At 51.9% G+C, this 13122-nt stretch overlaps 4 protein-coding genes across 4 annotated transcripts in view; 2 read left to right on the top strand and 2 right to left on the bottom strand.

Annotated features, from left to right (window-relative positions):
• Positions 1–743: 743 nt before the first annotated feature.
• On the top strand, positions 744–3950 carry NFIA_051520 (ankyrin repeat protein; the record flags this gene model as incomplete). Its single annotated transcript, XM_001257703.1, has 2 exons — positions 744–1189; positions 1241–3950. 2 exons carry the CDS (start codon positions 744–746, stop codon positions 3948–3950), a joined length of 3156 nt encoding a protein of 1051 aa, XP_001257704.1.
• A 1739-nt stretch (positions 3951–5689) lies between these two features.
• NFIA_051510 (uncharacterized protein) lies at positions 5690–6754 on the top strand (the record flags this gene model as incomplete). Its single annotated transcript, XM_001257702.1, has 1 exon — positions 5690–6754. The coding sequence occupies one exon, from the start codon at positions 5690–5692 to the stop codon at positions 6752–6754; it is 1065 nt and encodes a 354-aa protein (XP_001257703.1).
• A 1279-nt stretch (positions 6755–8033) lies between these two features.
• On the bottom strand, positions 8034–9912 carry NFIA_051500 (tRNA modification GTPase; the record flags this gene model as incomplete). Its single annotated transcript, XM_001257701.1, has 2 exons — positions 8034–9575; positions 9640–9912. 2 exons carry the CDS (start codon positions 9910–9912, stop codon positions 8034–8036), a joined length of 1815 nt encoding a protein of 604 aa, XP_001257702.1.
• A 902-nt stretch (positions 9913–10814) lies between these two features.
• Positions 10815–13122, bottom strand: part of NFIA_051490 (formin sepA) — a gene marked incomplete at both ends in the record, with an annotated part of 5561 nt that continues 3253 nt past the window's right edge. The window contains 2 exons of the mRNA XM_001257700.1: positions 10815–11651; positions 11709–13122. The exon at positions 11709–13122 is cut by the window's right edge and continues 149 nt beyond it. Coding sequence (XP_001257701.1) covers positions 10815–11651; positions 11709–13122 — 2251 coding nt within the window. The remainder of the gene's footprint in view (positions 11652–11708) is intronic.

Genomic DNA, 13122 nt, shown 5'->3' with positions numbered 1-13122 from the left:
TGGCGTTTCAGACAGTAGATGTCCATGACAAAGAATGTCCTATTGTATCAGATTCATGCCTGACGAAATATCGTATTCATAGAGAGAAAAAGCATGTTTGAGAGAGGAGCAACATCCTCTTGGGGCCTGGGGTATTCAACAGCATCGGACAATTCGGTTAAGTCAGAATAAAGCCGGGCATAAAAAGACGTTTGACGCACCTTTTCTGGCATCACCACAGCGAACGATGATATTCAATGGTGGACTACCATCTCGTTAAGCACTACAGATATCAGAAGTCAGACTGAATCAGGTGTAGCCCTTCATTAGCAGCATAGCATATATTCGTTTGCCAACATGCAGATCTGGCATATCAAATAGGGGAAGATCTGACTGCAAGCAACAACTGCTGACTGTGGCAGTGTTGGAACTGGTTCAAGGACTGAAGATGAGGGGAAACAAACGATCACCCATAACTTACAAGGGCCGCTGCTCCTCGTCAGTTTCAGCCTTGTCCGTGACTGTCAGCCTGCAGACTCTCCCTTAGTGTTGCAGCTTGGCTGTGCACTTCGAGTCTTTCTTGCCTTCTTCTCGTCCTTGTCCATTGTCATTCTATTTTTAATTTTGTTCTCTATTAAAATATCATCAATCCACGTCCTGATATCTATTCCAATATAGTAGCCGGTGGCTGTCTACATCTTCTTCCACTGATCTGACCGACCAATGCTGGACTCAGAGCTACACCAGGAAAAGCCATCTTCGCCATGGATCCCTTCACCTGGATCGGTGCGATCTCAGGAGTCCTTCAAATCGCTCAAGTCATTTCCCAGACAACCGCAGGTTTGGTCAAGTTAAAGGGGAGATTCAGCAATGCCGATCTCACCATCCAGTCACTCATCGGAGAGCTATCGATTATCGAATCAGCTTTGACTCACCTAGAGGATTGGGCTAAATTCAATGCCCGCGGTACGACAAAATCTGAAGAGTACATTGAAGGATTGAATGTCGCGTTGGATGGCTGCCGGGCGGTTATGGAGGTTCTGTCCGAAGAGGTAGCGTCCCTCGTCCAGAACATTGCAGGACAGGACTCTATCGTTGGATTCAGAGCTCGTGTCAAAGTGGTTTGGAATGAGGATGTTATGCGAGGTCACCAGGAAAGACTCCATGCGCAGGTGGTGGCCTTGCAATTGCTGTTACAGGCGTGTCAATGGTCGGGGCCTTGAGTACTTAACATGCGTGTTATATGCTGACAGCGCGATAGTCGCTCATCGTCCGAGCAAGTCGAGCTGCTCCGGAGAGCGGAGAACCGCCAGATCATCAAAAAAGTCGCGGATGATACGGCCACTCTTCGGAGCTCCAGCTACGCAGGCTCCCAGGCACACGGTTCGAGTTGGAGCTTCTACCAGCCATCCGTCAGCAACGTCGCTTCTGATTTGGACAGAGTGCTTGCCTCTTCTCCCTCAATCCGTTACGCAGGCCACCACTTCCGATCCAAATCTGACATAGATGAAGGCTATGCAAGTGCAGCCACTACCAGTCGCAGCTTCTCTCAAACAGATGGCTTCTCGCTGCCCCTTCGTCCCAACGATTCGATCGTTATGAGCAATGGTCACAGCACGAGCGTGACGCTACAACATGCTCCGCGCCAGTACAGCCAGAGTCAAGTTCGACGATCGCAATCAGATTCAAAACCGCCATCAAGTGCTCGTCCTCCGTTGGGGTCCAAGCGCGAGAAGATACGTTCGGTCTTTCGACAATTCAGTCGAAGCAGCCTAACGTCAAGCTCTTCGAGGTCGTCCGGTTTAAGCCCTACGGCATCGAGAGTAGCACGCGCTGTTGACGAAAAAGATTTGAAGACGAGCATTGATCTTACGACTCCTGAAGGGGCTACAGCTCCTTTGATCGTGAAACTGGCCCAGTCAGGAGGGTTGGCAGACATTGAGATGCTTATAGAAAGTGGACATGGAGTTGATGCACGGCATCTGAGTACTCGCAGGACTGCACTATTGGTGGCAGCGCACTGTGGTAACGAGGCGGTGGCCAATTTGCTTATTCAGAAGAACGCGAGACTTGATGCTGTCGATGCCTGGGGTTCTACAGCTCTCCATCTGGCGGCTTCGCGCGGCCATTGTGATGTACTTCAGCTGCTTCTTCTGGAGCAATTGGACAGCGAGGCACGAGATGCTCAGGGCAGGACGGCGCTTTGGCTAGCGGCTGGTCGAGGCCAGCTTGAAGCCAGCCGCTTGTTGATTGCCCACCATGCCAAGGTGAACGTGCGAGCGGAAAATCATACGACGCCGCTTCATGCTGCAGCAAAGCGAGGCGACGAAGAAATCGTAGAGCTTTTAATATCATGTGGTGCAGATCTAGAAGCAAGAGATGGTGCGATGATGACAGCGTTGCACTATGCGTGCGAAGAAGGCCACCTAGGGGTGATGAAACTGCTCCTGGATAACAGAGCAAATATCAATGTGCCCGGCAGTGACCGAAGGACACCGCTCATCTGCGCCGCAGCAATGGGGAGATGTCTGGCGGCGCAGGAGCTGCTCAAGCGTAAAGCATCGACTCATTGTGTGGATGATGCTTCCATGACTGCAGTACACTGGGCCGCATTCAATGGACACATCGAGATTGTGGATCTCTTGAGTCAGAAGAAGGGCGTGCTGACAGCAACCAACAAATTAGGGCGAACAGCCCTACACCTTGCGGCCATGAACTCGCGTTTCGCGGTGATAGAGCTACTTGTGCGCAAGGGTGTACCGGTCGACACACGATGCCTCGATGGTCTCACCCCTCTCCATTACGCCTGTTTGGCCAACAGCCTTGAGATTGCCAGACTACTGCTCATCAGTACCGCGAACATCGAGGCGCAGACAGAGATCAATAAGCAGAGACCCATCCACATCGCAGCCGCTCGTGGATCGATGAATATCCTCAATCTGCTTTGTGACAAGGGAGCCTCGCTGGAGGCTAGAGACGCCAAGGGTGACCGGGCTCTCGGGGTCGCTTCTCGCCACGGCCATGCAGCAGCAGTTCAGAACCTCCTTGATCGAGGTTGCCCTTTGTACTTGGCATACGAAACAAGACCACAGGAAGATTCCCCACTGTGTCTGGCAGCAATGGGGGGCCATCTCCCCGTAGTATCCCTTCTCCTCCAGTACGGCGCATCCGTCGTGCGGAGAGACGAGTCCGGATGGCAGCCACACCATTACGCCGCGTATTATGGACATCCTGACGTTCTGGCACTGTTGCTTCACCGTGGACCTGCATCGGCAAACGATGGGACTAGTTTCGGCCTTGACGCCGCGGGAATCGGCTTTGCCCCTCATGCGATCATCTCTGAGGAGCGGAAGGAGCAAGTCCGGCGGTTGTTGAACCAAGATAGCAGGCAACTCGCCGCGCAGACCCAGATCCTTGCTTCCCAGCCTCCTCAAGCTATAGGAGAAACACTCCATAACAGGACGGTAGCCCCTCAGCTATCCTTGACGACTCGATCACTAGAGCCCTGCGCTGAGCCCTCGGCCATGGCGCCTCAGGAGCTGCCTGTTACCCTCGAGCAAGGACTGCCCCCGAGCCGGTCCGCGACACCAGAGCATATGCGGGGAGGAAGACGCACCAGCATTGGCTTGAGAAGTAGTTCATCACAATCCAGGCAATTCGAGGCAGCTGTACAGTCTTCTTCGTCAAATACAGCTCCCCGTCAACCTCAGCCAAGTGTTTCTCACACTGGCTCTACTTCTGAGCCTTGGTTCGACTACTCTCTGCCGTACTGGAGGGGCTCTCCAGTTTCCACTGTTCATGAAACCGAGACTGAGGTTGAAGTACTCGCACCACAACCGGGTCGGGGGACGGTATCAAAGTTAACATTGCTATCCACATTCAATCCCGTTGACCCTGTATGTGAGTCAACTGGTATGGTGAACTCGGATTCGGAGTCTTCATCTTCTGTATATACTGCGCGCGAGGAGTAAGACTGTGATGAAAAGGGCTTGCATGTAATGAAATCTTTGTATTTACGACTATAATGCCATAATGATGATGATGATGTTGGTGTCTTAGTAGAATATTTGAGACGTCAACCAGGGGAATTCTCCAGCAAGTGGATCTCCGCCGCGTGCGGTTTATCCACTTGCCTATTTAAAGGATTGTGTATACCTTCTTCTCTATTACCTCTGGGGCAATTTCCATTCTAATCCCACCAATTCGAGCATCCATCCATTCAAAATGGGTCAATTAGGTCGCTATGTGGTTGAGGACATAGACCCCCGATATGGACCTGAATACACCTGCACCATCTGCCAGAACCAGTTTGACTACTGGTCCGACGTGGAAGAGCACTGTCGATGGGACCACTTCTGGTGTGCGCGATGTGAACGCGTCTTCGTATCAGAGGACTCCAAACGCGACCATCTGCGGAACTCGCATCGGCATCACATCTGCCATCTCTGCGAATTCGAAGTGGACTTTCCGTCCCAGCGCGACCTGGAAGACCACCTGGACGAACAGCACTGCTTGTGCGAACCATGCAAAAGATACTTTCCTTCAGCCTACGAATTGGGCCAACATGATATTCAATGCCACAACTGGTGCAATATCTGTGACAGGTACTTTGGCAACGAGAACAATTACCGCATGGTTCGTCCCCATGCCCTCGCTAAGATGCTACTGTCCGTCTGTCCGTCTCCTAACGCAAACAGCACCAACGCACGCACGACGCACGCGACGAGGAATGCTTCGGCTGCTACCGAGCATTCGGGTCGTTCTCTGCCATGCTGATCCACCTTGAAGCGGGGACTTGCTCAAAGGGCGTGGATCTTATCGATATTCACGAGATGGCGTTCGAGTGCTACCAAGCCCGCAAGTACACCCGGGATCGAAATGATTATTTTCCATACTTTTGCCCTGATCCTGGGTGTGGGCGCCTGTTCCGACTTCCCTCAGCTCTCTATCAGCACGTGGAAGCTAGTCCGAGCTGCGATCATTTGTTGCAAATGCCGAAATGTTTAGCTAAATTGAGACGCTTCATCTCGCAGCGGGTATAGTCCGCCAACTGGTTATTCCGGCCAACTGGCTATCCCCGTCAACTGGTAAAGACGACAGCAATCGGCGACATACATTATCGCAACCCTCATCGATAGGCAAAGACGCGCAGCACTATGAATCCCCTGAAACCCCAGACTTGCGACTGTCATTCAGATGCCTAGTTTTAAGCTCATTCTAGGCAGTCCGACACTTATTCAAGTACCTTTTGCTAGGCATATTGATATTTAAGCTGTTCTCATGATGCAGAAGCTGTATGGACTCAATCCATTCAGTGAAACGAACAGACATGATACGATAAATCAAGCAACACATTCTACTGATATCTACCACTGATAATTATCAGTTTATATTGTTCGCGTCTGTGGTCGGATGGCGTCCGACTCGCCTTGGGTCAACAGACTAGACCTCGTATTCTGGTGGCCGGCATCAGCCAGTTCACAGTCCGCGCCCCTTTTCTACACTTGTCATGATTGACATTCGAGTCCCGTGCTCAATCTGAAAAGAGTCGATGGTTCAGATCTTTTCCCTGACCAAATGTTGTTCTTGGCTACGCCTCCCTCCGTCAATCTGAATGAGAGTGTTAGGGGGTTAAATTTATATAAGAGATGGCAACGCTCTATTGAACCTGCGCAGACGCTATGCTCTCAAAATGCAAGCGATAGTGAAAATGACCTCATCTCCAGAAGCTCCCCAGCAGAGCAGCATATCTACCTACCATCTCTACCCAGAAAATGAGCACAGCATCCTGATCTCACCACACCAACTTCCCATCAAACCGAGGAAACGACGCAAGTTCCTCAAGGAAAATCCCGAAGTCGCGACGGATCCAAATGGCTTCTTCGTCCACAAACCTCACATCTCGTTCCACCGCCCTCCGCGAACCCTGCGACGAGGCAGTAGCAAGCAGGGAAGCCCGATCTGTCTCATCCACAACTCCGTGTTCTGGAAACGATGGAACCTCCAATTCGGAAAGGACATGATCGCAGCGATTGACCCAAGAGGCGCAGTGAGCTGGAACCGACGAAGCAACCCCGACAACCGCATCGACGCCGGCGACGATCTCACGTTGAAGGGCTACAAGGTGCGCACGTGGCGACTCTGGCGCGAAACGGGCAAGCAGTACCATCGAGACGTGAACGCGAAGCGGAAGCAGAAGAAAATGAAAATGAAGACCAAGGCCAACAAAGAAGATGCGCAGCAGGCAGTCGGTCTTTCTGATAGTCTTTCCGATCCGGATGTCGGTCATCTACCAGCGCGTGCCGACGAAGCGCTGGCACTGTGTTGGATCGAACCACTATCCACGCGCACCAGGTGTTATCGGTGGAAGTACGCCGGGGTTGAGCTCGCCTGGAAGGGCACGAGGAATCTCCCCGCGGAGTTCAAGTGGTCGAAGCGCTACTTGCCATGGCATCACCTTAAACTGACTGCTCAAGTACCATCGGCTTCTGGCCACAGCCAAGGCGAAGCGGTTCTTGCTCATTATTTCAGCAGCATCGAGAAGAAAGAGTATGGCGTCCTAGTCATCTACAAGGCAGAGGTATCCAGTGTTTTCGGACACACGCCAAATGGAGATGTAGGAGACAATTATGAGTATGACAGCTTCCTCAGCAAAGCCCACGAAGCCATTGTGGCGACTGCAGTTTGCATGGTCATCGGGGAGAAACAGAAACGGAATGTTGTATATGCGATCTTCAAAGCAATCAGAAAGGCCGGCGAGGACGGAGGAGGTTAGCTAGTTTCGCATCACTTCAACTATTCATTTATTCACTCATCACATTTGCATCTCGAAGATAGAATGAATATGAGTCCCAGATCATCCTCTCCATGTAGACAGCTAAAACAGCACAGCCCTAACACCGAGCCCAACTCCGACCAAATACCTACCCTATAGGAACGCAGCCAACTCCCCGTTGATTCACCTATGACTCAACGATAAGCAACAGTCACGAATTCCTTCACCACAGGAGCTGAAGAACGCCTCGTTTGTCATCTGCCCTGAAACCGCAAATGAGTAAAGTAAGGAAAGGTATTCTCGTCTTCTCGGGATTAACCTACCATTGACCCGCAACTCAATTCTGGTCTGGCCGATTTGTAAGGCGGCGGCGATGTAAGCCATCTATGATCAATCCAAACTATGTACTATACATCTTGGAAAGCAAGTCACGCACAGAATGACGCGGAATATGCGAGAAGGAGCCCGAATCAGAGTCCATACTATAATCCTTTATTGCAAAAATAGATCGTAGATCGGATTTCAAAGGATTAACAAGCAGAAAGTTGGTCATTTCCGGTCCGGTCTGTCCTGCCCCGTGGGTGCCTGGCGGATTTGTGTCATGAGGCAGACATATATTCGACGGGAGACAACAGAGAATAGGTATAAGTATAAATAGTAGCATCTTCATATTGTGGGTAGGACTCTTTAGATAGATTGCTTTCAATTCAGTCTATGAATTACATCTACGAGTTCGCAATCATCTTGACTTGGTCAGTCCTACCGGTCTTGAGACCATTCTCTTGGACTCGATTGTCGAAGAATTGGACCTTAGAAGCTAGAACGGTCCTCTCCTCTCCTCTTCCTTAACCTGACAACATCAATGGGAAGAGGTGGATACAACGCTCCTGCCCAGTCCACGAAGCCCTCCCATCCGGTACCCTGCCGCGCCTGCACTGGCGTCTTGCCCGGCTTGCCATCCATGCAAGGTCGTGGCGGATATAACGACGTGCATAGCGACGACGACTAAATAACGCTCGAGAGTCAACCTGAGTCTGTCGGTATATATTGACCCGGTTGAACTTCTTCTCGGCCATCATGAGTTGGAACGAACGGAGGTGCCTGGGATATGGGTTGTGGGACTGGAGTACGCCGATTTTGGTGGAAGCGATGCAACCGTATAGATGCAGAAGATTGTCAGACCGACGAATATATATGCAATTTCACTTTCCAACGCAGAACCTAGATCAAGCCCCGATGTTAGCCGCAAAGCAACATTATCATAATCACACACGAGAACCTACTTCTCGAATACGACGCCCAAGACATCCTCCACGTCCCCGCTCTCACCTTTGCCGGTGATCTTGGCGAGAGTGTCGGCGGCGAATCGCAGATGCTCGGCTGCCATCACGACATCAATTTCAGTCTCAATATTTCGATCATGAGCATAGCCGGGAGTTTGGAGCGTTTGGGTTTGGGTAGTCTCGTTCAGGAAATCGTCCAAGTGTTGCATGCATCTTTGTAGATTAGAGCTTTGTCGATGGGTCACTCCCAATGAATCTTCCCAATAGGAAATATCATATTGTCCATTCTCATCCCCTTCCATTCCCGCTGGGGATGCAATTTCTTCAAAAGTTGAAATCAAGCCTCGTAGGAATCCTTGCATGTTCCCCGGATCAGATTGCTCAGGCAGAGCCCCTTCCGAGGCCTCGTGGCAGGATATGTCGAATATGCGCTTCTCCGGGACGGCTGGAAACAGCGTCCTTATTTTCGTCCTCAAGTCATGCAGTGACTGGCCGAACCGATCTGCTGCGGGAAGCCGGTCGCACTTGTTGATGGCCACAACAATGCACTTTCCAGCTTGTACACAATCATTGACCGCATCGATTACCTCCTGGTCCACTGATAGTCGGTAAGGCGAGCCATTGGTCCCTTCCTCCAGGGAGACGACCAACACAACCACGTCCGATTCCAGAGCCCTGGTTCTGGCGCGCCGGATACCCTCCTTCTCAACTGCTCCAATGACCGCAGTTTCCTGACCGGTGGAAGCGCTCTTCTCAGACCGAATCCCAGCCATATCGCCAAGCTTGCAGTACCAGCCGCCGAGATCAACCCCGACATCCACAATGTCCCGAGTAGTTCCCTCCTCGGTGCTGACAATAGCGGCTTCTTTACCCACAATCCGATTCAAGAGGGAACTCTTGCCTGCATTAGGGGCACCAAGCAGGGCGATCTTGATCCCATTGCGCAGCAGTTCTCCCTTCGACGCATTTTCAATATGCAATCTCAGCTGAGTCTGCAGCGCACGGACCTGTCCTGCTACGGAGCGGACAAACTCCTCAGGAGACTCGTCGAAATACTGATCCTCGGAGAAATCAATCAACGCCTCCAGCTCCCCGCGCGCATATAGTAACTGCTGGCGCCACGATTCGTAGCGTCTCGAAAGAGCGTCACTGGCACCCCGAACAGCAAGGCGCCGCTGCTGTTCCGTATCAGCGGTGAGCGTATCACCCAATGCTTCGATTTGAGGCAGATCGAGCCGATTATTCATGAACGCTCTGCGTGTGAATTCGCCCGGTTCCGCATAGCGGACCAGACTCTCCGGCCGATTGCTGCGGGCAATAGCCGCCAGCACCGACTTTACGATAGCCGGCCCACCGTGAAGATGCAGTTCGAGGACGTCCTCGCCTGTGACGGTTTTGGGTCCAGGGAAATACAGTACAAGAGCGCCCGCATCGAGGACTGTGTTGGCGGACGGCTCTTGTGTAGGGTCGTAGAGGGTGCGTACTGCGGCAACGCGCGCGCGAGGAAGAGGTGCACTGGGACAGAGGGCGCGATAGATCTATTCAAACAGTCGAAGAGTATGTGTCAGTTGCGCTCTGAAATGATTGTCAACATTGACCTACCTGCACACATGCGGAACCAGAGACTCGTACAACCGCTATGGCTGCTCTACCGGGAGCAGTAGAGAGCGCATATATCGTCGAATCGGCCTCCAAGGAGAATCGAAAGCTCGAAGATGCAGAGAAGTGCCGGCAAGTGCTGGGGAATCTCCGCTGGGCTTGTCGTGCTAGATCAAGAGAAACTCCATGACTTGGAGCTGCTATGCGAGAATATCGGCTCCATGACGGGCGAATGGTAAAAGCCCGCCGTAGACTCCAAAAACCGAATGCTCGCATGCGCAGGCAGGTGAGTGGAAAGTTGTGGTTGGAAGTGGAGGGCGGAGAACCAGTGGTGATATTCCCGTTTTATCACTCAAGATATCACGTGACCGTATGCTTGTTCATGGGTTGGAACAATGGCTACGATTTACAGCATCTGCGTGTTAGACAGACCATCCTATAATGCTTAGAGAGCCTTGAGTGTATAGCTGGCCTACTTGTCAAGTGGTTCAGGGTTTAGGACTTTGCTTTGAAGTGGGTGGCTCCATTGATCTATTGACCTAGAGCAACAGACCATGCAGGTCAATGCGAAAACTTTAGGGACCAACATATGCATGGGGAAATATTCAACGACACGACACTTGCGTCACTTCGTCACGCCTGCGCGCCGAAAGACGCCGAGCCATACGCCAGACAGCCGACGCTTCAAGATCCACCGCCAAAGAAATACAACAAGGGCCAAGCAGTCGTGCCAGTACCGGAAAAGCACGAACCGCCGAAGGAACGCGCGAAGAGACGGTCAACAAATGAAGGAAACTATGTACAAAGATGGAATAAAAGAAAGGAAGCTTGGATAGATATGCAGAGAAGGGAACAGAAATTAAGAGATGCCGAAATATGGATGACGGGTAGTTGGGACGAGGTACTATCGAAACATGAGTCAAAGCAAATCACAAGGAAGGTATGAAAAGATCTAGAAAAGAGATGACCGTGCAGCTAATGTTGACTGAAAAGAAAGAAGTGGGCTGCAATGATCAAAAGGAAAAGGTGAAGACAAGTAACTGTGGGGGATATTATACACTGAGAGACATAGGGGAATGTTTCCCCGACGACATCAGTAAGTCTATCAATCAAACATTATATTATGAGAGTTCGGTGATTTTGTTTCGGCCGAGCCACCAGCAACCATGGGTACCAGATCAAGCCGACTGCTCTGTAGGTTGATGCTTTGGCGAGCCATCGAGGGAATTTTCGTCACCGGGTGATCCGTGATGCTCATCTGCGTGGGGCGAAACGACAATAGAGGGAGTTTGAGGAGGTTGTGAAGCCCCATTCTCATCATTCGAAGGACTGGCCGTGCCGGGTTCACTCAGTGCTGAGGCTTCGGTACTGGGCGGTGGTGTTGCGGGCTCTGGGACGATCGACAGACTCGAACCGTCGGCGCTGTCTTTGCTAGCATTTCCTCCATTCCTCCTTCTCAGTCTGCGTTTCCGACGTTCCTCCTCGGCGCTCTCTCTTCTCCGTCGAGCACGCTCTCCGTTGTTGTCCATGTTATCCCTGAGACCTTGCAGCATGCTCGCAGCGCGGTCTGCAACGTCTTCGCTCTCCGACACCTGCAGCTCTTTCGTCTGAGTGTCTACGTCGGTCTCTTGACCTGGCGGGCTCAGAAGGCCGGTCTTTATGGTGTTAGCGACATTGCTGCCCACGAGAGTGGCACTATTATTGTCCGCCTGTGTTTCACCATTTGCGGGCTCAGATCCAGTAAGGTCCGGGATCTTCTGACCTGAAGCAATGCGGACCTGGTGACGTTCCTTCAACCTGGCGCGCCGACGACGATCACGTTGATCTCTAGCTTGAGGAGCTGCAGCTCTTAATTTCTCCAAAAGCGAGTCCATGGCACCGCTGGTAGCAGGAGACACCGGTGCATCGCCTGCACCAGAATTGTTGGCAAGGCCGGCGTTGACACGTTTGCGGGCGAGAGAAGCCTCTGTACGCTTTCGGGCCTCTTCGAGGGCAATGTTCTTCTCTTTCGATTTCTAGGAATGGATTAGCCATGGTTTTCATCGCCACAACGAACAGACACAGAAACTCACCTTCCACTCCAACAAGAACGAAGCCAGCTTCGCAAAGAAGTCCCGCCGAGCTCCTTCATCTGTATTATCTTCTCCGTAAAAGACCATGATGTCGTCGTACGTCTTGACCATCTCCTCCAGATAAAGCTGCATTTGCTCCGCCTTTCTTCTGGCATCTTTCATACTTCGCTGGACGATTTGACTCACGCGGTCCTGTGGATGGAACTTCTTGGGATCGCTTAGATTGCCAGCATCGAGGCTTGCCTGCACGTTTTTGATATTATCAATGTACTTCTTGGCATCCGCCCGCAACTGGTCGACGTTGATCTTCTGGACTCCGATGACGCCACCAATCTCATCAACGAAACCTTCCCACTCGGGGTACTGATTGCGGACAATACGCTCAACGAGGTCTGCGAATGTTGTCTCATTCTTATCATCCTTGACCATGCCAAGGCGAGCGAGCGAGCTCAACTTGAAACCTTGAGCCTGCTTGTTGGCGTCGTTCATGAAGTTACCGATATCCAGGATCAGTCCAAGAACATTCATTAAGGAGACTGAGTCTCTCAAGGTCTCACTGACCCTCACGACCTCGCGGATTTTTGTCGAGAGATGCTCATAGTCCGGCTCGAAGGAGCGTGTCAGTGCAAGAGCCCGCATTCTCGCTTTCCAGTAATGATTTAGCTCAAAAGCAGTGTAGAGGTAGATCTGGTCCTCCCGTGTAAGCTCGGTTGGATCTTGCTCCCGCTCAGAACTAGCGGCATCAGGCCCTGTCCAATCCTTGCTGTAAGGCGCCATTAGCTTGGAGACATTCTCAGGTATCGTGCACATCTCCTCTCGCTGCAAAAAATCCATGACCACCATATTGTCCATAATTTCTGGGTCGCAATGGATAATCATACGGACGACATCATCGATAGGATACTGCGAAAACTTGGCCAATGCGATCTGGAAGGTCTTCGACAAGTCGTTTGAGATGATCTGTTTCTTGTCTTTGCGCTGCTTGGCACCGGAGCCGGCCCCAAAGATCTTGGTCTCCTTCGCCATGAATAACCTCTCGACTTCGTCCAAGACACCCTTCTTCGCCAACTCGCTGTACTTCTCTTCCTTCGCTTGAGGAGTGGGATCGCGAATAGCCCATACTGTTACCTGTGGAGTATCGACCTTGTCCCAATGAAGAGCCTTGAGTTTCTTCTTAGGTCTAATAGATGACAAGACGGCAGTTGGGTGAGAAGGCGCTGATTGCGAAGCCATGTAGTTGGCTCGCCAGCCTCCGCCAACACCAGGCGGCGGAGGTGGTGGGGGTGCTCCGAACCGACCTGGGGGAGGTGGAGGGGGTGGAGGCATTCCTCCAGCAAAGCCAGGAGGGGGCGGAGGAGGCGGCGGAGGCGGAACTCCCGGACCCTTGGCACCCGGCGGCGGGGGTGGAGGGGGA

The sequence above is a fragment of the Aspergillus fischeri genome, genomic scaffold (assembly GCF_000149645.3).
Source record: "Aspergillus fischeri NRRL 181 1099437636266 genomic scaffold, whole genome shotgun sequence".
In the NCBI taxonomy this organism is placed as follows: Eukaryota; Fungi; Ascomycota; class Eurotiomycetes; order Eurotiales; family Aspergillaceae; genus Aspergillus; species Aspergillus fischeri.
This window is presented reverse-complemented; position numbering and strand designations above follow the sequence as displayed.